The sequence below is a fragment of the Leopardus geoffroyi genome, chromosome E1, assembly GCF_018350155.1.
Source record: "Leopardus geoffroyi isolate Oge1 chromosome E1, O.geoffroyi_Oge1_pat1.0, whole genome shotgun sequence".
NCBI classification, from domain to species: Eukaryota; Metazoa; Chordata; class Mammalia; order Carnivora; family Felidae; genus Leopardus; species Leopardus geoffroyi.
In genome coordinates, this window is record NC_059330.1 from 44690419 (window position 1) to 44714986 (window position 24568).

General features: G+C 38.8%; 1 protein-coding gene across 1 annotated transcript in view; it reads left to right on the top strand.

Moving 5' to 3' along the window:
• The window catches only part of NSF (N-ethylmaleimide sensitive factor, vesicle fusing ATPase), a 150373-nt gene that overhangs the window by 59420 nt on the left and 66385 nt on the right, over nt 1-24568 (top strand). The window contains exon 9 of the mRNA XM_045489323.1: nt 16740-16939. Coding sequence (XP_045345279.1) covers nt 16740-16939 — 200 coding nt within the window. The remainder of the gene's footprint in view (nt 1-16739; nt 16940-24568) is intronic.

Sequence of the window (24568 nt, forward strand, 5' to 3'; positions counted from 1 at the left end):
TCCCTCTTTCTCTGCCCCTCCCCTGCTCATGCTCTTTCTATCTCTCTTAAAATAAATAAACTTAAAAAAAAAATACAAACGAGTAAAAGAAGATAATCACTAAGTATAAAAGAAAAAAAAAAGCACCTGAAAACTATTGTTAATATCTGGAGTATGTCATTTTACTAGTTTTTGCTTTGTACATGTATACACACATACACATGCACACACTCACGTATGTATGTATATGTATAGAGGGGGACAAAAATGTATTTTATGGTTTATAACTGCTTTTCCTCCACTCAGTAATGTAAATAGTCTTTCTTAAATATTCTTCTATAGTTTATTTTATAGAATGATAATGCCATGGTTTTATTAATCATTCTACTACACTTAGAGATATATATTATATTTACTTTTTCACTATTATCTACCATGTTATGATAAGGACGCTTAAAGCTAAATATTTTTGCACATCCATATTTATTTAGGATAAATTCCTAGAAATGGAATCGCCATATCAAAGAGCATTCCCAAGTGTAAACCTTTTTTTCATGCACGGCCAAATTTAGACTTCCTTCTTAAAAAGTAAAAATGTTATAGATGAAATTAATCACTAAGTAGGTTCTCCGGATGAGAGAGAGAGAAATACAAGAACTGTAATGGTTTAGTGGGAAACTGATGGACAAGGTGTCAAGAGTTTTGGAGACTAGCCTTAGAAATGTCATTGACTGATTGTATGACTCTCTAGTTTTAGTTTCCTCATTAGTAAGAAGGAGAAGATGGACTAGATATAGAAATCTTTCCAGAACTGCTACCATATGAATGAATGCCTCCTTTTAGTGAGATACGGGGTCCGTACATAGACTCTGGCAGGGAAGCTCATCCCTCAAGTTGTAGCTTGATTACCTTCTCTGGAAGATCCCTCACACATTTATCTTCCAGTAGAAGTAATTATTTTCCTCTTTGGCTTCTCATAGCCCTTTATTTTCTTTGTATATAGTCGTGTCTTTGGTTTTTAATATTGAGCTACTTATGACAAAGGCCATCTTATTCATCTCCTTAAAGCACTCTGCTTAGCATATTTTAGGGTATATAGTGGATACTCAGTAAATATCTGTGGGCGTCGAGAGTGGTACCTGGGTCTCCATGCCCCCAGCCTATGAAAGCAAAGAGCCTAGCTTCCAACTAAGTGTTGTCTTTTCCCACTCTAAAGAGCTCACCAGGTTTCTTCAGTTTGGGGGGTTCTTCCAAGATGTCTCTCTTCTGATGTCGCTTCTATTTAGTAACACGATGGTTCTCAATCTTTGAGGTCTATCAGAATTTGGGGAGCTTTATAAAACCCCCAAAATGGATTTCCAGATTCTCCTTCAAGTCCACTAAATCTGAGTCTCCAGCAAAGCTGACACCCAGTGCTGTCGGTAGCTGAGCCGTCCCTGCAGGGCTCGCTTGGCATCAGGCAGGTTGGTGTTCAAGTTCTGTCTCTCTCATTGGCCAGCTGTGTCTCTGGGGGAAAGGCATTTTACCGCTACAAGCCTCAGTGCCTCATCTGCCAAAAGAAGAGTAAAAATAATACCTAGCTCCCAGGGCTATTTTAATGATTATAGAAGAGAACACGTTAAAGCCCTTAGCACATTGCTTCCGTAACTACAGTTCTAGCCTTGGTCTGGCACTTCTTGGATTCTGTATGCATTAATTATTCATTTCTTCTTCAAATAACATTTATATTTTTCCAACTCTTGGAAGTTAGTATACTCAGAGTGGAGGTTTACTAATTCCATTTCTGAAAAGTAGTATCTCATGTGAATTTATTCATTTGTCCAAGCATTTAGTGATGATTTTTAGAATACTTTAAATTTTTTTTTTTTAACGTTTATTTATTTTTGAGACAGAGAGAGACAGAGCATAAATGGGGGAGGGTCAGAGAGAGGGAGACACAGAATCTGAAACAGGCTTCAGGCTCTGAGCTGTCAGCACAGAGCCCGACGCGGGGCTCGAACTCACGGACCGCGAGATCATGACCTGAGCCGAAGTCGGCCGCCTAACCAACTGAGCCACCCAGGCACCCCGATTTTTAGAATACTTTTACTGTAGGTAATATATGGCTATATCTCCAGAAGCTTTTACCATCTTCCATTAGAATTCTTACTGAAATGAATTCTTGAAATGTTCAAAACTTTGTTACATTTATTAAACATTTTTTTCCTTATCTTACAAATAGTAATCTCTTCCCAGTTACCTTTATTTTCTAGGTCCTTCGAGTCATGTTTCTTCCCCTTTTCCTTTGTATGCATTTTTTTTTTTAATTAAGACTTTTTTTTGAGAGAACACACCTGAGAGTGTACTGGCACGTGTGGGGAAGGAGCAGAGGGAGAGGGAGAAAAAGAAGCAGACGGTAAGCAGACATGGGGCTTGATCTCACAACCATGAGATCGTGACCTGAACCGAAATCAAGAGTCAGATGCTTAACCAACTAAGCCACCCAGGCGCCCTAAGACTTTTTTTTTTTAAGAGTAGTTTTAGGCCCACAGCAAAAAGGAGGGGAAGATGCAGAGATTTCCCATATACCCCTGTCCGTATACATGCATAGCCTCCCCCATCATCAATATCTCCTACCAGAGTGGTATCTTTGTTATGACTGAACCCACATTGACACATCATAATCACCCAAAGTCCAAATTTACTGTTTGCTCTTGGTATTGTGCATTCTGTGGGTTTGGACAACTATATAATGACATGTATCTATCAATTATTATGGTATCATACAGAATATTTTCACTGCTCCAAAAAATCCTCTGTGCCTTCTCCCCCCATCCTTGGCAGTCACTGACCTTTTTACTGTCTCCATAGTTTTGTCTCCGGAATGTCATATTGTTGGAATCGTACAGTGTGTAGCCTTTTCTGATTGGTTTCTTTCATTAGCAGTATGCATTTAAAGTTCCTCCGTGTCTTTTCACAGCTCGATAGCTCATTTCTTTTTAGCGCTGAATTATATCCCATTGTCTGGATGCACCACAGCTCATTTACCCATTCACCTACTGAAGGGCATCATAGTTGCCTGCACATTTGGGCAATTAAGAATAATTATGAATAAAGCTCCTACAAACATCTGTGTACAGGTTTTAGTGTGAACATAAGTTTTCAACTCCTTTGGGCAAATACCAAGGAGTGCAATTGCGGGAAAGAGTATGCTTAGTTTTGTAAGAAGCTGTCTTCCAGAATGGCTGTGCCCTAGTGCATTTCCACTGGCAACAAATGAGAGTTCCTGTGTTCCACATCCTCATCAGCATTTGGTCTTGTCAATCGAATGGATTTGGGCCATTGTAGAGGTGTGTGGTGGTATTTTGTTGCTTTAATTTGCATTTCCCTGATGACATATGATGTAGGGCATTTTTTCATATGCTTATTTGCTATCTGTATACCCTGTTTGGCTTTTGGCCCATTTTTTAAATTGGGTTGCTTTCTTATTTTTGAGTTTTAAGAGTTGTTGGTATATTTTGGTGCTTTATCACATGTGTCTTTTGCAAATATTTTCTCCCAGTCTGTGCCTTGCCTTCTCATTCTCTTGACATTGTCTTTCATTGACAGACAATTTTTAATTTTAACAAAGTCTAGCTTGTCAGTTATATCTTTCATGGATCTGGCTTTAGTGTTATGTCTAAAAAGCTGTTGCCATACCCAGCGTCATCTAGGTTTTTGCCCTCTGTTATCTTTTAGGAGTTTTATGGTTTTGTGTTTTACAGGTAGGTCTGGATCAATTTGCATTAGTTTTTTGTGAAAGGTGTGAGATCTGTGTCTAGATTCTTTTTTTTTTTTTTTTGCATGTGGATGTCTAGTTGTTACAGCTTCATTTGTTGAAAGGATGATCTTTGCTTCAGTCAATACGTTAACATATTGCCTTCGCTCTTTTGTCAAAAATCAGTTGGCTGTACTTGTGTGTGCGTGCATTTTTCAAGTCCATTATTGAATACTCCTAATAGTTTTCTGCTTTGTTTTTCGGATCACTCCTTTTTTCTTTTTTTATAGCTTCAGTAAATCACACTTGAATTATAGTGTAGCCTCCTTATTATCTTCCTAGCCTTCAGTCTCCTTTTTCCTTCCCATCCTGGAATATTTATTTCAAAATTCATCCTCTTTGCAATACTAGCTGGTTCTGTCAAAGAATAGCTAGGGAATTATAGAATCTCAGCATTGCAAGGGATCTCAAAAATCATTTAGTTCATGTGCTTTGGTTTGAATTTTCTCTCCAGTTTTGCTAAATGACTTCTGTCAAGGTCCGTAGTCTAAGTTCGAATTCCTTCAGTGTCAGAGGACTCATTCCCTTCAAATGTTGCATTCCATTTTTTGGACAACTGTACGTTAAAGTCTTCCTTACGTTCAGATGAGATGTGTAGCTTCTACACATCTCCCCCCACCAAGACTATATAGAGCAAGGATGCTTCTACTTCCCTGTGGAAGCCCTGAAGGTGTATGAAGAGAGCTTTTCCATCCAGACATAAAGGCCCCCAAAATTCATCTTTTCTCTAAGCTAAATCCCCCAGCTTGGTTGGTGCCTCCAGCCAATCCTTTTATAATTTATTTTCAGCCCTTTACCATCCTATTCACATTTCTCTGAACTTTAACATTTGTTTATATTCACCTTAAGTTGTGAAACCCAGAAATCATGGTGTACTGCAAGTGTCGTCCCTGTTCTGAAATAGACCAGATCTATCCATCCGTTGTTCAAAACCTTAGTCTTCTTTTAATGCACACCGAAATTGCATTAACATTTTTGACATCCACATTCTATCTTGGATCCTATCTCATGTTGAATTTACTGTTGAGTAAAATCCCCCAAGTCATCTCTCACGCAACCATACCTCCCCCAGCCACACTTAAGTACAGAGATCTTACATTTATTCTTGGTAACTTTTTCATCTTGTTAGAATAGTTCTTCGGCTGTTCTACAGCTACAACTTGTCAAGGAATAAAAATGTGTCCTCCTCAGCTTATGATTTAATTAAGGCTATAGAAAATATACACTAAATAAAATGAAAATCTAAGAACTGTTAGAAAACAACTTAATAGAGTGTCAGTTGAAACTATGAAGGCTGGTTCTCAGTGTCCTCTGGCCTCTGCATTAGCCTCATCTCAGGGGAGGGACTTATCAACTAGTCACCTTCCTCCACTCCACTCCAGACTTAATGAATGAATTCAGATTTCTAGGAGTGATGCCTGAAAATCTGCATTTTAATAAGCTCCATTGAATGTTGGTGCATGTTAAAGTTTGACTATTGCTACCGTAAGCGTTGGAGAGTAGGACCACGGACGTGATGCGAGCGAGGTGGCATTGACGCAGTTAAATGTGTTGGGGTTGCGTGGCATTACTTAAGGAGGTGATTTCTGAGGAACAGAAGAACATGAACTTGATAGAGTGAGGAGAAGTTCCAGGTGTGGGAAAGGAAAGAATAAGTTGTCTGCTTCAGAAGACAAGATATTTGCTAGTCTGTAGCAGACGCCTTACAGAGCAGCAAGTACAACAAGTTGAAAGCCAAGGGACAGGGAAGAAGAAGAGAGGAAAGTTGTAAAATTCTGAAACCAGTGAGAATACATGCTGCCAGGTGGCAGCAAGGCAGGACCTGCCATAATGGAAGCATGATCTTTGTCATCAAGAATTCATGAAATACCAGGCCACACCCTAGGAGGGAGTGTAACAGGGTGGGGGTGTCGGCGGAGATTAGTTTGGAGAGTTGCTACACATACCCCATCTTTGGTTCTGGGCTATCTAATGAGAAGATCTATATTAAATCTCAGTTGACTAATTTGGATGTAGACCAGTCAGGTGGTAGACATCACCCAGCTGCTTGGTGCTCAGGGCGTAGGCCTTTTTCACTTATCGTAACGGAACTCAAAGAGAGTTCTGAGAGTGCTCTAAAGTTGGTGGGGCGCAGCAAGTCTCTGCTAGACAGAATGATACCCGTGGATGATTAGAGACCTGACTGTACAGATGGGGTCAGGGCCTTAAATATTTGGTAAGTGCACAGCTCAGCAAATGTAGATGATGACCTGTGTTAGATGCTGGCTGCCAGTCTTTGAAGCAAACAAACAAACAGAAAGGGCCTCCTGTATTATGAGCTGATGGAAGTTATGCTCCAAGTCCTCACTGGTTGGCTGGAAAATTCAAAACCATTTCTTAAAGCCGATAATCATAGCATACTACTGAAATGATGAGTTGGATGGAACTAAGAAAATACTCATGATTCTAGGAGAAGTGGGAATCACACAAACTTTAGAACAAAAGATCAGATATTAATTTGTGATCGTATTTCTGCAAGTGCATGCACTGTTTAAAAATAAGGATTCAAATCTGGTTTGTACAACTGCAGAGAAAAGCTTGCAAGACTTGTGAATATGTCCTGACTTGCCACTAGTCTGCTGATAGTCTCCCTCTTAGGCAAATGTGGCAAATCTGTCTGCATTTGAACTGGAAGCTACTTGAACTAACCCCTTAAACATCAGTTATATTCAGAACCCACTTCACACTTTCTTTATAGATCATGTTGCCCCCCAAATGAAGTAAACACTCCTTACCCTGATGCTAATTTGACAGAGATCACTTCTAATGTATCATCATTCTGTTCACTCTTGTATGAAATCACTGGGTTGCGTTTTTCTTTCATATATATATATATATATATATATATATATATATATATATATATATATAAGTTTATATCTATATGTATGTGTGTGTATATATATATATATATATATATATATATATATATATATTCCACCCCCCCCCCCCGCCTTTCGGATATCTAAAAGTTGACTGACAGTTTTTCCTTGGTGCAGCTTGCCTCTGATATCATCTCAGGAAAACAAAGAAAATGCACTGCTTTTTATTTTATTTTTTTTATTTTTTTTATTTTTTATAATATATGAAATTTATTGTCCAAATTGGTTTCCATAAAACACCCATGCACTGCTTTTTAAAATAAAAGAGCCTAGGGGTGCCTGGGTGTTTCAGTCGGTTGGGCGTCCGACTTCGGCTCAGGTCATGATCTCGCGGTCCATGAGTTCGAGCCCCACATTGAGCTCTGGGCTGACAGCTCAGAGCCTGGAGCCTGTTTCGGATTCTGTGTCTCCCTCTCTCTCTGACCCTCCCCTGCTCATGCTCTGTCTCTCTCTGTCCAAAAATAAATAAATGTTAAAAAAATAAAATAAAGTAAAATAGCCTAGCAAATTACTTGTTACTTTTTTGAGATAATGTTTTATAAGATTATAAACAGCAAACATTACTGTTTATTCATTTTAGTGCAGTAGTAAGGCTATATATTTTGCTTTGAGCTATTTTAAGAAGAGAGATTTCAATTAGTATTTTAGAAATCTTATATTTTCATGTATCATTTTAATCAGAGGCTAGATAAGCCTTATTAGAGTGGATAGGGTCCTCTTCAACTTAGACTTTCAGGCCAGAAATCACTTCAGGCTATTTGTAGTACACACCTTAAAGCCCCTTCAAGTTGTCCCCACCAAAATTGGTATGATTATAATCGCTGGTTATCAACCGCTGGGGCTCAAATAGTATTCCAGGTTTTATACATTGCTGGAGAATTGCTGGTTCATCTGAGAGAATAAGAAGTGAGGTGGGAAGGTTGATCTGCAGAGGGCAGGCTGTGGTCATGTAGCATGACAAATAGGCTTTTGGATGAAGTACCCAGAATTAGCCTCAGTTCCCCCCAGTTGACCAAGTCATTCCAGGTGAGCCGCAGGAGAACAAGGTGTGTGCCCCTTGAGAGAGGGAAGTGGCAGCGGGGGACTATGACAGTGGTTACACTGGGGAGATACAGGGGACTTTGGAGAAGAAGCATACTTATGGTAGAATAAGGTGTGGAGGAGATAGAAGGATGCATGCACATGGAATTGATAGTCATGGCAGCTTGGTTTATGCGAAGGAGCTGCATATTGACCCTAAATAAATTTGGAAAACTTGAGGCATAGATAAGAATGGACTCTGCCTGAGGCATAAGAGAAGCAGGCAGGATTGCTTCTGATAGTAATCCACCCGGAAGATGGAGGCTAAAGCTTTGGAGAATCCTAACTGCAACACTAGTCAAATCTTTGTGAAACCGCCAACTTATTTACTACTGTGCTCATTTGGAGCTTGAGGTCCAGCAGAATGTGTACTATAATTTGCAATGTTCAAGTGACAATAGTGTTAGATAAGTTAAGGGGTCACAATAGTCAGTCTCAGAAAGAATTACATAAGCAGAATAGTCATTTATTTTCAAGCTTTACAGTCACCTAGCAGTGATGTAATTCTCAAAACAGTTGGGGAGACTGGTTTCATTTCACCGCTTATCTCCAACAAGATGGTAAAGAATAATTAATCGATAGACAGTATTTATGAGCTCTTACTGTATGCCAGCAAGTGTTCTAAGTGCTTTATGTGCATTATATTTCATCCTCATAATAACTTTCCGAGGTGGTTGCTGTTATTGTCTCTAGCTATTAAAACCGAAGAAGCAGGATTTGAAACCAGGCTAGCTGAGTCCAGAGCCCCCACTTTTAACAATGTATATATAAAACTCAATTTGTTTAATACAAAAACTGTCCTTTATTCTGAGATTATGTCCACCCTACCTCTTGATATGAAAAAATATTTTTATGAAATGGTGGGGATAGATGTCAAGTTTGATTTTGTTTTTAAGAAGCCTTTACCTTGCAAAATAAAAAACTAAGTAACCCCATGACAGCGCTTCTCCTCAGTTAAAAAAAAAGGGGGGGGGGTGTCTTTTACTATTTTGTGAACTCTTAAGTCTGAGAACCACTGGTCAGAAAAGTGGGACTCAGTAATTTTTAATGTTCTCTAGAGATTTTTCACTAGATTTATTTCCTAATACATTTAATCCAGTTGGTCCTCATCTGTCTGGCACCTGACCACAAATCATATGTTCATCCTTTGGACAGATATCTATTGTGAAACAATTAGAATATAGTTTTGTAGTTCATATTTTAGGAAGTTGTTAAAAAATGCTTTATGACAGGTGGTCTAGAATGAGATACAAGCAAGCCGTATACTAAATTCTTTACTGAATGTAGTCTTACGGTGAGGTTCCAGTGTGTCACTCACTTAAATCCTTAGTAAATAATGGCATTATCGTTGGCTGTGTTTATTTCTTGGGCATTTGATATTGTTCGTACCTTTAGTAGTAGCTGTTATATAATGATATGTCAATAAATGTTCATACTTTTTTCCCTGTCAGTAACACTTAAAGAACAAAATGAAAGAGGAAGGGTAGCCCTGTGAGAGAAGAATGAACAGCGGAGGCAGATAAGCTGTCTGGCTTACTTGCTGTTCCTAAGTGCAGCCTTCGGTGTGTTTTAGTTCTCTCTCTGTTATTCTTGACTTCGGCGTTCCTGTTGGGGATTTACTCAACAATCTGTCTTCACGGTTCTTTGAATTCCTCATTTCCAGTAAATTTTGCTTCGTTCCATCTCAGCCACCCCCTCTTTGGTCATACTGAAGGCTTCACTCTTACCAGTAACCACCACTTGGGAGATCTCAGTGTTAAGCATCCAGCCCTCAAGCCACCTCGCATTTGTCCTAGGCTTCTAGCATTCCCTCACCCCCTGCTCTAACTGCTTTGATCCCACGGGACCCTCCAGTTCATTTACTCTGACACTTTTTGTTCTCTGTTCCCTCTTTACCCAGCTTCAATTCCATGGTCTATCATGTTTATCCTCCTCAAATACAACTTTAGTGGCCTTGCTCCTCATCTTCTATGTGTGTCAAAGCCCCAGGTATGTCTCCCCTTTCTGCCTACTCTGTGTCGGTACCCAGACTATTGAATATGGCTTAAGAAAAGCACAAAGCTATGGTGACTGATCTTACTTTGAAATTAAGAATCACATCTCAAGTGGGCCCTCGGTATTCCTTGGCATCAGTATTTTCTGGTATTCCTTCCGTATTTCCTTAGTTTAGCCAGTTTACTCTCCTGCTGTCTAAGATGACTAGTTCCTCTTCGTTCTCCTCAGATCTCCAGCACCACCTCTTCCAGTCCACCCTCCCTCACCAGCAGCTGACGACCTGGAATCAGGATTTCATTGAGAAAATAGAAGTAGTTGGAAGAGAACGGCCACCAAATGTAGCATTTGTTGAATGAGTGAAAGAATACGATAGCCCAGAACTTGATTTACTCCCATATGCAAATATAATTGGCAACTTAGATTCCAAAACTGTATATAAATCTATTTTTGGCCATTTTAGATTATGCTTTTCACTACCACTGTTCTTTATGTTACTATAACCAAGAGTTGTTAATATGTTTGTGCTGTATCCAAATAAAAATTAGGTATTTTTAAGAAGATGATCATTAACAGGAACAGTTTATAAAATAAGCACTTAAGTCATTCAACACAGGAAATTAAGAGAAGAAATCCTTTGGAACTATGTTTGATTATGCTGTCCGCCCACAATTGTTCTTATATAAGTTCTAGAGGAAGGAAAAAAGATGTGAATGACTTACAAATGAAGACAAAGCCTTAAACTTTGTGGAAAGTGGAGGGAAAATGTTGAGAACAAGTCCTGTGATGGTTTCGCCCTCACACTTTGGGAAAATTAGATAACAGAATTTAGTTATAAATATGTTGGCTTTCTCTCTCTTTTTTTTTTAATGTCTTTTTATTTATTTTGAGAGAGAGAGAGAGAGAGAGAGAGAGAATGCCAAGCCGGCTCTGTGCTTTCAGTGAGAAGCCCAGTGCAGGATTCGATCTCACGAACCACGAGATCATGACCTGAGCCGAAATCAAGAACAGGATGCCTAACCAACGGAACCACCCAGGCGCCCATAATATGTTGACTTTAAATTAGTGCTTTTATTTACTTTATGTTGCTCAATTTTAAGGTTCAGTTTTGAACAAAATAAAGTGGTTCAAGCCAAAAAAAAGTCAAGATTCTTATTCCAGCTTTAATGAAATTTGTATTTATAGAATTGAATAAGAAACTGCACCTTACGTAACACTGTTAAGTTACTTATAGAATCACAACAAAGAGGAGAGTCCCTCGATGACCTGAGTTCCATATGCTGAGTTCACTTACCTAATGGCACCTATGTGCTCAGGGACACTTTCCCACACATTTTCTTAGTTCCCCACGGTCTTTCCAAATCTTTACCAAGCTTCCCAGTATCCTGTCCTCATCCCTCATTTTGTAGGTGAACTAGCTCCTACTTCACATAGTAAATAGAATCCAACGGGCATAACCTCAGCTTACTTCCTCCCCCCCTTTTCTTAACTCATCTTGCAAGGTATTTCTCTCAAAATTCCTCCTTTGTATTGCCAGAGTTCCCCAAATTGTGATCTCTGTTTGTTCCTGCTTATATTACTTAGCTTCCTTCTCCTACCTCAACCCAAAATGATCTGACCCCGACCTAAGACCTTATGGCCCAGATAAGCATGAACTTCCTGGGTTTTAAAAAAAATTTTTTTTTTAATGTTTTATTTTATTTTTGAGAGACAGAGAGAGAGCATGAGCGGGGGAGGAGCAGAGAGAGAAGGAGACACAGAATCCGAAGCAGCTCTAGGCTCTGGGCTATCGGCACAGAGCCCGACACGGGGCTCGAACCCACAAACTATGACATCATGACCTGAGCCAAAGTCGATGCCTAACTGACTGAGCCCCCCGGGCGCCCCTGAACTTCCTGGTTTTTAAATCTAGTGTTCTCTTTCCAGGCCTCATCCTCTGTCTCTGCAGCATTTGTCCCTATGGTCATACTCCTCTGCTTAAAACTTCTTGTGGCTTTCCATGTGCCCAGAGCAGGCATTCAGAAACATGGAACCAGTAGTTTCGATATCTTTCCTGAGCTTTCAACCTATTTTTTAATGGACATTTCTGCCTGAATCTCAAACACCTTAATAGCCAAAAACAAAGTGATGATTCCCTCTAATCTCCTCTTGCTAACTTCTTAGTTATGTTCTGGGGTTATCATTATTTTACCATGAGCCCAGGCTACATACCTTAAGGTCAACGTTGATTCTTCCTCTTCCTCCTATTTTCTTTTGGTCTCTGAGTGCTGATGAGTATCTCTCAAATCTTCCTTTCTTTTCCTACTACAGTTTCTTATGACTGTTGCCTCTTTCCATTTCTGGTCTCTTGCCTGGATTATTTCAGTAGCACATTCAGAGGTTTTAACTTTGGATTCCATGAATAGATCTCAGAGGATCTAAGAATACCCTCAAAATTGCATGCAAATTTTTTTAAATGTGCATTTTTCTGGAGAGGTCCATTAGACTATTCCATGGGGAAGAAGGTAAGAGAATGAGAGAAAATGACAATTTAAATGAGTCAGTTCCGCTGATTTCTCTGCTTTCCATGCCTGCTCTGTGCTGTTTTTAGTTCACCAGCCCAGGGCACTCACCTCTAAGTAGTGAGGGGGTATGTAAGACATAAAGAAAGAACAAGTGAATGGATCAGTTCAGCTTGGCAGTCAGGACAGTCCAGCAGCCACAGATCAGAGGCTTCCCAGCATCAGAGCCAGGTCTTAATGCCCTGCAGAAGCTCAGGAGAAAGCTGGGGCATCAGTAGGGAGGTGTCCTCCTAAGGCCTCTGGACCCATTTTTTCCTGTGCTTCCAAAGGACTTGGAGGGAAATGAAAGCTTAACTGGCAAAAATCCAGAGCCAGCCAGTGAGGCAAAGTCCCCAGAAAAAGGTTAAAAACATTCCTCCAACTACACTTGTACCCCGTGATCTTTGTTCTCTAGACCTTCCTCCACTCTACTGCCAGAGTTAGTTTTTAAACATATCTCACTGTGCACCCTCCCTGATTAAAAACCTCAGGTTTTTATAAAACAAATTAAAAACTCCTGGGCATGGTATCAAGGTCTTCTGTAGTTGGGAGCCTGTTAGCCTAGTCTCCAGCCCCCACCACCCCCCCAACCCCACTCCAAGGCTATAGCCACAACAGGTTACTACTGGCTGTTTTGAAAGGACAGCTTCTATGTCCATACCTCTATGCCTTTGATCATGCTACTTTCCTTCATTAGGTGCCATTTCTTGTCCCGTGCCCAATCATGAACCTCCTACTGTCCTTGAAAGCCCACACTAAATTTTATCTCTTCCCCTGTTGTCCATCCCTAATTTTCTGCCATCACCCTGGCAGGATCTGTCTCTCTTGGCCAGGTTCCAAAAACATTTCATACATATCTCTGATAATGTCTTATTATATTATAGATAACCTATTTTTATTTCTGTCTTTCCTACTAAACCAGAAATGCCCTGCAGGTAGGGACTGCCTTTTTCATGTTTGTATCCCTAACACCTAGTTTCATGCCTAGTCCAAACAGGAGCTTAATACACTTTTGTTGAATGGAATTACTTACGAAGAGTTTTTATGACTCATTTAAAATTAGAGACCAATGCTTATTTAATAAGTCAGAATAGGCTATCATAACAGTAGTAATAACAAAGTCCCATTTCCACCGCTTATTCAGGTAACTGCTTCCTTTGTGGAAGTGGATTTTGAAAATCTTCACATGTCAATGTATATTTTTGATGTGCTTTCTTGAGATCCTGAAAGAATTTTAGTTCTAACACGGGCTAGAGCTTCTATGACATTCCTGTTGGTGTCATATTGAATAGATTCTGTCACTTCAGAGATCTGTATGGTAGACAGTAAGTTCCATGGATATAAATTTTATCTCTTCAACTTCATGGTAATATTTTGTGAATTGTTTATTTTATAAATCTGAGTCGATTTAATTCAAACCACATTAAATCGAGCATTTTCCATGTACAAAAACAGAGTTACAGAGTTAAGACTCTAGTACAGACAGTCCCCAACTTGTGATGGTTTGACTTAATGCTTTTTGACTTTATGATGGTGCAAAAGCGATATGCATTCAGTAGAAACCGTACTTCAAGTTTTGAATTTTGGTGTTTTCCTGGACTAAAGCTGGGCAGCATGAATTCTCTTGTGATTCTGGGCAGCGGCAATCTGCAACCCCCGGACAGCCACACCATCACACGGGTTGTTTTCAGCTTACAATGGGTTTATCAGGAGGTGCCCGCATCGTAAGTTGAAGAAGATCTATATTTATAAATTATGTAGCTCTGCTAAGTTTGCAAAGTCCCAGTCATTGCAAATACGTGTTCTAGGTATTTAAATTAGTCCAGCTGTGAAAGTAAACACTATTCCATAAATTAAGAGCTTCAAATAATTTTTTAAAATGGTCTTCTTTCCCTCATTTTCTTTGAGGTTTGTAGGAAAGGAGTCAACAATTTACTTAGCCATTTATTTAAGAGTACATATTCTGTGCCAGGCATTGTAGTGGATGTTTGTGATGCCAGATGGATAAGAGAGCACCTTGAATAGTTCATGGTCTAATAGAGAAGAAGGTATATAAACAAATAATTGCAACTTAAACCTTGGAGAAGAGGAACTCTTCCTCTTTGAGAACCAGTGCTGAGGTGGAGATTGGATGCGTCTGCAGATAAATTTGTGGATAGGGAAGCGATTAGCTGAAGGGAGTTCACACCTGTTCGTCTTTTTTAAAAAATATGCGAAGCAGGAATCTAGATCTTCTCTATGAATTAATGGCGTGGGGTAGCACTTGAGAAGAGCAGAGCAGGGAAGATCTGGAAAAGTAGTGCAGAGAGCGGAAGGTGGTCTAACAAGAACAAGTAAAAGGTGGCAAGTAGTATTGACAGGCAGTGAGTGTGGAACTAAAATTGGATAGCATGAAATTGTGAGGACATCCTATCAGCACAATGGTGTAATTTTCTCTGGCTGTGCTCTGTGGCCCATGCATAGGTGCAGTAAAGCCATATTGTGTTCAGGGCCTGTGGGATGAGTAGAACAGAAGTGTAAGAAGGCCAAGGAGTTGAGAACCCTTGAAAGAAAGTATAGCTTAATATGGAAGGAAGTATGGTTAGGAGGTAGTTGATAAACTTGGAGAAAGTTAAGAAATTGGAGGATGAGGATAAGGCCTGGCACTTTGTAGGGCCTCAGTAAGTCTTCATGTTCTCCTTTGTGGCTCCCCCATCCTGTGCCGTTTTTCACCACCACCATGCCCACCTCCCTCTGCTATGGTTTACACGAATCGTTTCAAATCATGATGGTAGCGGTTGGCTCAGAGGGTAAGATGAGGAGCAAGGTTCTAAAGTTTTCATCAAAAGTGTCCCAGGGGCTTGGATGCTGGCAGTGCTTCTGTGATTTCTGCCTCTAGGAGAAGCTCAGGGCTTATCCCCTTATCTCCCTACTACTTGTGTTTCCAAGGGTGGATCAAGGGCAAAGACATTTATTGGACCATGATTCTCAGGACAGGAATTTACTCTGTGAGGGAAGGGTTAAGACTGTAAGCCTTCAAGGGTTTCCACTAAGTTCCCCTTGTCTCTATAAATCTAACCGTAAGCACAGATCTCATTACTTTCAAAAATTTTAAAGGAGAGTCTTTTTTTTTTTTGACATATAGAAGCAGTGACCATGCTGATAACCCAAAGGGTCTTCCTACTCAGAAGTTAAAATTCCCAGTAGAGTTGGTTGTACCTTGTGATAGCTTTTATGGGACTTATTAAATGTATTGTCATATATTTTTTTAAAGAAATTATTTCTTAAGGCTTTCGTTCCAAGTGAGGACAAACACTATGTATATTCCATTTTCAGAAATTTTCTTTTTCACCTATAGTTTTGAGTGTGACACTGAAATCTAATAAATTGTTATTTCACAAAGTGCCTTTCTGGTGTAGTATAAGGAAAAAAACTTGTAAAAAAAGAGTCCTGTACCCTAAGTGTGAAACTGCTGGAAAGGTGGGAATTCCTAGAGCGAGTAAACTGAAACCACAGGTCACTGCAATCTTAGCAGTGGAGTAAATGCTCGTGAAGAGTTGGCTAAAAAAAACCCTGGGGAGTCAAAATCATCAGTCTTGCTCTTTCCCTGTTGTTACTGATACCATTCAAGGTATTTAGCAATGCTTGCTTAGAAAAGAATTGAATACTATTCTTTTGAAACTTCGTCTTCATCTTGATGGCCCTGAGAAAAGTGTGTGCCTCCCTTGGCATTAGTCACATGAAGTAGGACATTCAACTTTACCCACTAAGTGTGTGACATCCGTCTGGATCTTATGGATTGCCTATACCAGTCCAACTCAAAACATGTTTGCCCGTTCTTCAAGGGCTTGTATCAACAGGTACACCTATAATTTCTATGACTAAGATACAGTTTCCATAGCCTACTGTGTTATAATAGATTTGTGTTGGGTTAAATTTGCCTAAAAGCAGATCTCTTTTATTCCTTGACTTTAAAGGAGAATGGAAAATAAGTAATAGTTCCTAATTAGGTATTTAGGTCAAAGAGACGTTTTCAGAGTTAAAAGTATTTGTTTTAAATGATAGTTCAAATATACTTTTCTAAAGACTTTTAATTGGCAGCTTTCCCCCTCAAATTTTGGCACTCATGTAGGAATTGCTTCTGGATTCTCTTTAAAAAAAAAAAGAGTTTTAGGGGTGCCTGGCTGGCTCAGCCAGTAGAGTATGCGACTCTAGATCTCCAGGTTGTGAGTTCAGACCCAAGCTGGGCGTGGAGCCTACTTTAAAAAAAAAAAAAAAAAAAAAAGAACTTTAGTTGTTCATTCTTGTTTTGCTCATGGCACTTGGATATTATATGTTAATGGCATGACTATAGTTTTCCTAACATTCATATGAAGAAGAAAGGAAACTCCTTTAGATGTCTCACTTGGATTTTAGGTGGTTAATATAAGACTGTTTTCTTTTGTTTTTTAGGTTGCAAACATGTTAAAGGCATCCTGTTATATGGGCCCCCAGGTTGTGGTAAGACTCTCTTGGCTCGACAGATTGGCAAGATGTTGAATGCAAGGGAGCCCAAAGTGGTCAATGGGCCAGAAATCCTTAACAAATATGTGGGAGAATCCGAGGCTAACATTCGTAAACTCTTTGCTGATGCTGAAGAGGAGCAAAGAAGGGTAATGTTAATATAACTTAGTACAAGTTTGTTATCACTTAATATGATGAATGAAACCCAAAGCTGTGGTGGAAAACTTGTTTCTGTGACCTGTATTTTGAAAAGCATGCAGGTGAAATTTATTTAGTACCAAATTATATCACTGAACCAGAGATTATGGGAGATTTACATGATGGGAGCAAATGTCATTACCCAAATATACACAATACAAAGATAGATGATTGTGTAAGCCAAAGGTTTTGCAAAAACAGATCATGAATTTATTTTCAGGTGTAACTTTTACTCCACATTATTTTCAGAGACTTGAACTCATTTATCCTTTGGAAAAGGGGGAAATTAAATTCACATGACTTGTAGAATTATGTATATGTAAGGTCCATGTGCAGAAAGCAGCTTGTTTACTTACCATTGAGTCACCTCAGTTGTAGAGTGACAGGTAAGAGTTGTTAGGCCTCAAAGGAAAGCTTGATGTGGGTCTTAGGAAAAAAATTAATTAAAAGTCAAATCAGAGTTTACTAATTGTTATGGTTAATTTCATGTCAGTTTGATTGGGCCTCAGGGTGCCCACACATTTGGTTAAACATTATTCTGGGTGTGTTTGTGAGGATATTTCTGTATGAGATTACCATTTGAATTGGTAGACAGACTAAAGCAATTGCCTCCTCTAATATGGGTGGGCCCCATTCAGTCAGTTGGAAGGCCTGACTAGAACAAAAAAGGCTGCTCCTGTGTTGAGTAAGAGGGAATTTCCTAGTGCCTGACTGCTTTTATCTGGGCCATCAGTTTTTACCTGCCTTTTGACCCAGACTGAAACATCAACCCTTTCAGTCTCAAGTTTGCAGGCCTTTGGACTAGAACTATGCCATTGGCCCTCCTATGACTCCATCTTGTCAACTGAAGATTTTGGGATTTGTCAACCCCCATAATTGAGTTATCCAATTCCTTATAATTAATCTTTCTCTAGATAGATAGATATAGATGTATATTTAGATCTGTATAGATCTCTTTATATATAGCATGTTTATTTCATAGACAGATGTTTAAAACATTGCCATAGGGGCATCTGGCTGGCTCAGTCTGTAGAGCATGTAACTCTTGATCTCAGAGTTGTAAGTTTGAGACCCATGTTGGGTGTAGAGATTATTTAAAAATAAAATCTTAAAACATTTTTTTAAATTAAAAACAATGCCATAGGATTTCTGCTTCTGGCAATACAGTAGACTGGGTAACTGAAAACCTTTCTTCTATAAACACCTTCAAATACTGGATAAAATATAACTAAAATTATTTTAAATGTATAATTTATCTCTCAAGAAAGAAAAGGAGATTTCTAGATATTAAAACTCTGAAAATTAGAGTGGTAAAAATATTCATTGCAACTTTTGGTTATGGTAATGTGTGAGTTTGAGTTTTAGCACCCACTAGCAGACAGAGAATGAGTCCTTGAATTGGCTTAAGGTATGGAGTAGGGCCTGAACCTTCAAAGGGGTCGTGCCCTCTATGAAAAGAATGGACTGGAAATTATCTGCTGACCACAACAAAATGACAAAAACATTTAACCATCTGAGTGGGAGCTAAGGAATCTCCAATGGGAATTCTAAAGTATGGATTCTTAACTGATGCTTAGGATTTAAAAACGCACACACACACATAAACCACCACCACTGATCTATGTGGTCTAGGGCTCCCAAGCTGAGAAATTAACTTAAAAATGAATTCCAGGGGCACCTGGGTGGCTCAGTTAGTTAAGTGTCCTGACTCTTGATCTCAGCTCAGGCCTTGATCTCAGGGTTGTGAGTTCAAGCTCTGTGTTGGGCTCCATGCTGGGTGTGAAGCCTACTTAAAAAAAATAAGAATAAAAATGAATCCTGGACTAATGATAACATGGGGTTGTTAGCTATAAGCAGACCCCTGGGGATGTTCCAACAATCCAGGCCACAAGAGATTATCATGGGAAAGCCACAACAATAAATGGAAAATGTCATCATCAAAATTTAAAACTTAGCAGCTGTGTTAAACAAAAGCCAGTAGTTTCAGGGGAAAAGAGAAGTGATAAACAGAAGAATAGATCTAGAGAAATCACCCAGAATATAGCACAGAGAGATGGAAAATATGAAAGAGATGTAGAGATAATAGAGTTAAGATGAGAAGTCCCAATAGAAAGGATAGCATAGAGGCAATATTCAAAGGTAGAATGGCTGAGAATCTTCTAGAATCAATAAAAGAAAATATTTAGATTGTGATAGCACCATGAGCCCAAATAGAATAAATAAAAATTAATTTATTTCTAGACCCATTGTAGTGAAAGTAGAGAATGCCAAAGAAAAAGAGAAACATCTTAAATGTCAACAAAAGAGAAGTGATGATGACATACAAAAGGATATCCATTTTGTTGACAGCCAACTTCTCAACAGCAGCAAGAGAGGGCAGACAACAGTGGAAGAATATCTTCACAGTTAAGTGAAAATAACTGTCAACTTAAAATTTTATACCCAGCTTAATTCTCATTCAGGAATAAAGATGAAGTGAAGATATTTTTTCAGGCAAAGGCTAATAGAATTAACTAGTTACAGAGGCTTGCTGAAAGAATGTGAAGCAGGATGTAGTTGAGACTGAAGGAAATTGAACCCAGAAGGAAACAGGATACAGGAAATAATGCTGAGCAATGAAATTGGTTGCTAATGTGGATAAAATCTGGAACTTCTGCTTCTCATAGTGGCATATTAGGAAATTTGAATCATGCCTGCCATGAAGACTACCAGAAGAACTCAACAAATATTGAAAAAGTTTTCGCTTAAAGGCATCGAAGAACTTTTAGGATCTAGGGGGAGAATGGAGGCCTAGAATAAAAGGTCCTGGTGTGTACGGTTACCGTTCCTCTGGAGATATTGCCATTTCTGGAAGGATCTGCTGAACAGCTATGCAGCCCTTTGGACGGGCCAGTGGGAATAAGGGGGCAGGGATTAAAATCCATCATGGCGGCTCCCGGCTGGCTGAGTTGGAAGAGCATGTGACTCTTGATCTCAGGCTTGTGAATTCGAGCCCCACATTGGGTTTAGAAACTACTTTTTAAAAATATAAATAAATAAAAAATTTTTAGCAAAAAATCAATCCGTGGCTCATGAAGAGAGGACACTTGATGAACATGCCTCAGTTTGGGTTGGGAACCTGTAGGGCTACACCACAGAAGCAAGAGTTAACCAGAAGTAGACATCCTGTCAAAGCTGCAGATCAGCTTGGAATCACATCTAACTTCTCTAAAATTAAATTGAGAGTTCCTAAATCGCTCATGCTCTCCAGCATCCAGCAGAATTATAGATCCTTCCTAGAAGAAGTTAATACCATGCAAAGTCACAAATTATTTTTATAGCTTGCAAATGAAATGCCTGGTTATAATCAAAAGCAGTCAGTTATACAAAGACATAAACCACTTGAAGAAAGAGAAACAAAAGGTGGTAGAAATTGGGCCTCCATATATTGGAATTCTCAGATATAGACTTTTAAAATAACTACACTTGCCATGTTCAAAGGGACACAAGATTGAGAATTTTGGCAGAGCACTGGAAACTAAAAAAATCAAATGGAGGGGCACCTGGGTGGCTCAGTTGGTTAAGCATCTGACTTTGGCTCAGGTCATGATCTCACAGTTTGTGGATTTGAGCCCCACGTAGGGCTCTGTGATGACAGCTCAGAGGCTGGAGCCTGCTTCAGATTCTGTGTCGTCATCATCATCTCCTCCTCCTCCTCCTCCTCCTCCTCCTCCTCCTCCTCTTCCTCCTCCTCCTCCTCCTCTTCCTCCTCCTCCTCCTCCTCCTCCTCCTTCTTCTCTCTCTCTCTCTCTCTCTCTCTCTCTCTCTCTCTCAAAAAGAAATAAAAACATTAAAAAAATAAAACAAATTCTGGTAATGAGATATTCAGCAACTGAAATTAACTCAAGTAGATGGGTTTAAACAGCAGATTAGACACATGTGAAGAGAGAATTAGTGCACTAAAAGATGTTAGACAAAAATAACCAGAAACAAAGGATGGAAGGAATGAAGAGAGATAGAAAATTCCCCAAGGAGGTCTAGTGAGTATATTTAAAGTTCCAGCAAGTCGGGAAAAAGAGGATGGGTCAGAAACAGTATTTGAAGAGAAAATGGTTTAGAACTTTCTAAAACTGATGAACATTAATTCATAGTTTCCAGGAGTTACATGAACCTCAAGCAAGAGAAATACTAAAGAAGCTTACTCCTATAGATAATCTTTGTTAAACTGCCAGATAACAACAGAAAAATCTTAAAAGCAGAGAAAAAAGAAAGATTATCTTTAACTAAGCAACAGTTAGCTGGTGGCTGTCTTCTCAACACAAATGATGGAAACCAGAAATCGGTTGAATACTTTTTAGAAGTTGAAAGAGAATAACTGTTAACTTAGAACTTTATATCCAGTAAATGGATAAATTGGCATGTAAATATACAATGAAGTACTACACAGTAATGAGAAATAGACTATGGCTATGCACAGTTGTGAATCTCACAAATAAATGTTGAGCAAAAAAAACCAGATGAGAAAGAATACATACTATATGATTCCATTTATGTAAAGTTCAATGAAAATATAATGTTTAACGATGCATGCTTACGTGGTAAAGTATAAAGAAAAGCAAGAAGTAATTACCCTAAAAAATCAAATTGGGGTTGCCTATGGGGAAAACTAGGGGACGGATATTGAGGAAGGGCTGTGAGGACATGTTCCCAGGATGCTGGCACTGTTCTGTTTCTTGTTATCTAGATGTTAGTTTTGTGATGGTTCCTTGAAAAATACATTTATATTTCGTGAACCTTCCCTCTCTGTACACCATACTTCATAATAATAAATTTAAAAGAGGTAAACTTAATAATCACTCACTGTATACAACAACAATAATAATCATCAATGTGGGTGGTTTTTAAGGGTAGAACTAAAATATGGAACAAAACATGGGAAGTAGATTAAATATATATAAGATATTTGTATTATTTGGGAAGAGAATAGCACTATTAATGAACATAAATGTGTATGTGAAATTTGTGTATAACTTTCATGCTTTTCCAAAGCATGAGAAGGAGCTGGGAAAGGAATCAAGAAAACTCAAATACTTCAGAAGGCCAAGACTCAAAAAAAATTTGAAGATATTGAAAATATAACTTAAAAAAATTTTTTCCACTTACATCAACAGTCATAATTATAAGGTACCTAGAATCGAATACTTACAGGAAAATTGAAGAAAACTGTAAACATTTTTGAGAATCTTTTTTTAAGAGCTAATGATAAGATAAAACATGTTTACATGTGGGAATACCGACAATATCATAAAAATGACAGGTCTGCCCTGTCATTTAATTTTTGAATTCATGCTTTCCCAATCAAATCTAACAGCAATTTTTTAATTTAACAACTTGATTTTTTTTTTTTTTTGGAAGCTCAAGGAGCCATAAAAATTTTGGAAAATTATGAAGGCTTATTTCAGAAGGTATCACAACTTACTAAAAAGCTGTAATAATCAAGACATTTATATGTTCTTGCATAAACAGACCGAAGAAACAGAATAGAACACAGAAGAACTTGCTGTATGAAAAATGACATTACAAATCAAAGGGGGAAGAATATTCCATGAATCAGGACGAGATCATTGGCTTTCTGTTTGGATAAAGATAAAATACAATCCCTATCTCACATCATACAGAATTGCAGAATGGATTTGCAAAAAATAAACTAAAACTTGCCAGAGAAAATATTTTTGGAAGAAATAGGCCAGAAGCTTTAAGAATTGAGGCTAGAGAAGAATTTCTTTATTAAGATACAGAAATCAAATCCATTAAGGAAAAAAAATGTTAACTTGGTTACATTAATATAAGATTCCATCTGACAAATTACACTAAATACAGATATCTCAAACTGGAGAGGATATTTACAGTGCATATAATCGCCAAAGAATTGGCATTTTATATAATAACTTCTCTGTAGTAACTCCTGTATAATATGTACAAAAAAGGCAGACATCACAATTAAAAAAAAAGGGCAAAGGATATGAACAGGCACTTCTCAGAGAAAGAACCCAACTGAAGATAAGCAAATGAAAATATGCTCAGGAAAATGCATAATATGAGATACGTTTTATAAACAACCTGGCAGAATTTACAGAGACTAATTGCACCAAAAGTTGGTGAAGTTGTGAAGAAACAGGGCCTCATATACATTATTAGTTGTAGGGTGAATTAGAAGAAGATACCAAATGGGTAATATCTTGCGTATGAATTTGGCAACATCGTGAAGATGTGCAACCCCATGACCCATGAGTTTTCCTACAAAACAGCAACCCTAGAGAAACACTGTAGTGCTTGAGCACAAAATGACTTGTACCGGGATGTTGATTGCTGCACTGTTTGTAATGGGGGTAAAAATAGAAGCATCTTGATTCTTCCTTGGTAGCAAATGGGATATCATATAAACATTAAAATGAATAATAATAGGGGCGCCTGGGTGGCGCAGTCGGTTAAGCGTCCGACTTCAGCCAGGTCACGATCTCGCGGTCCGTGAGTTCGAGCCCCACGTCAGGCTCTGGGCTGATGGCTCAGAGCCTGGAGCCTGTTTCCGATTCTGTGTCTCCCTCTCTCTCTGCCCCTCCCCCGTTCATGCTCTGTCTCTCTCTGTCCCCCAAAAAATAAATAAACGTTGAAAAAAAATTAAAAAAAAAAAAAGAATAATAATAGATTTACATGGGTCAATATAAATAATAGAAACACAATAACATCTAATATTTTATTAAATCTAGCTTTGCCAAATCTAACCTGTCATTTCCCTCTTTCTCTTATTTTTATTGACAGTAAAAATAAAATGTTAACGTTGCCTTCTTAAACCTTTTAATGCTTCTAGTCTGCTTGTTGAGTGCTTAATTGTTTCACTGACACAAGGTGGTTTTCTCCCCTGCTGCTCTGTGTCCCATTAAGCACTTGTTCATATGTTCAAGTCTCTGGCTTTTTAAGCCACATTGGTTCTAGAAGGCATGGGTCCTGGTGGATTGGTACAAGTCCAGTAGCTGATCTTAACTCCTCAGATAGTGCCAGAACCAATTCAGTTTTACCATTCATCCCTAATACTACAGTATTTTCTGTTTCAAAAATCTTTTTAATACCAAGTATACCAAGAAGAATCATCACGACCATTTACTATCTGGGTTGAAAGAATTCCTTTTTAAAAATTATTTTTGGGGCACCTGGTGGCTCAGTTGAGTGTCTGACTTTTGAGTCCCACATAGGCTCACTGCTGTCAGTGCACAGCCCACTTCAGATCATCTGCCCCCCCCCCGCCCCTCCCCCGTTCGTGCTCTGTGAAAAAATAAATACATTTAAAAAATAATAAATTTTTTTTTTATTAAAAAAAAATTTTTTTTTCAACGTTTATTTATTTTTGGGACAGAGAGAGACAGAGCATGAACGGGGGAGGGGCAGAGAGAGAGGGAGACACAGAATCGGAAACAGGCTCCAGGCTCTGAGCCATCAGCCCAGAGCCCGACGTGGGGCTCGAACTCACGGACCGCGAGATCGTGACCTGGCTGAAGTCGGACGCTTAACCGACTGCGCCACCCAGGCGCCCCAAAAAAATAAAT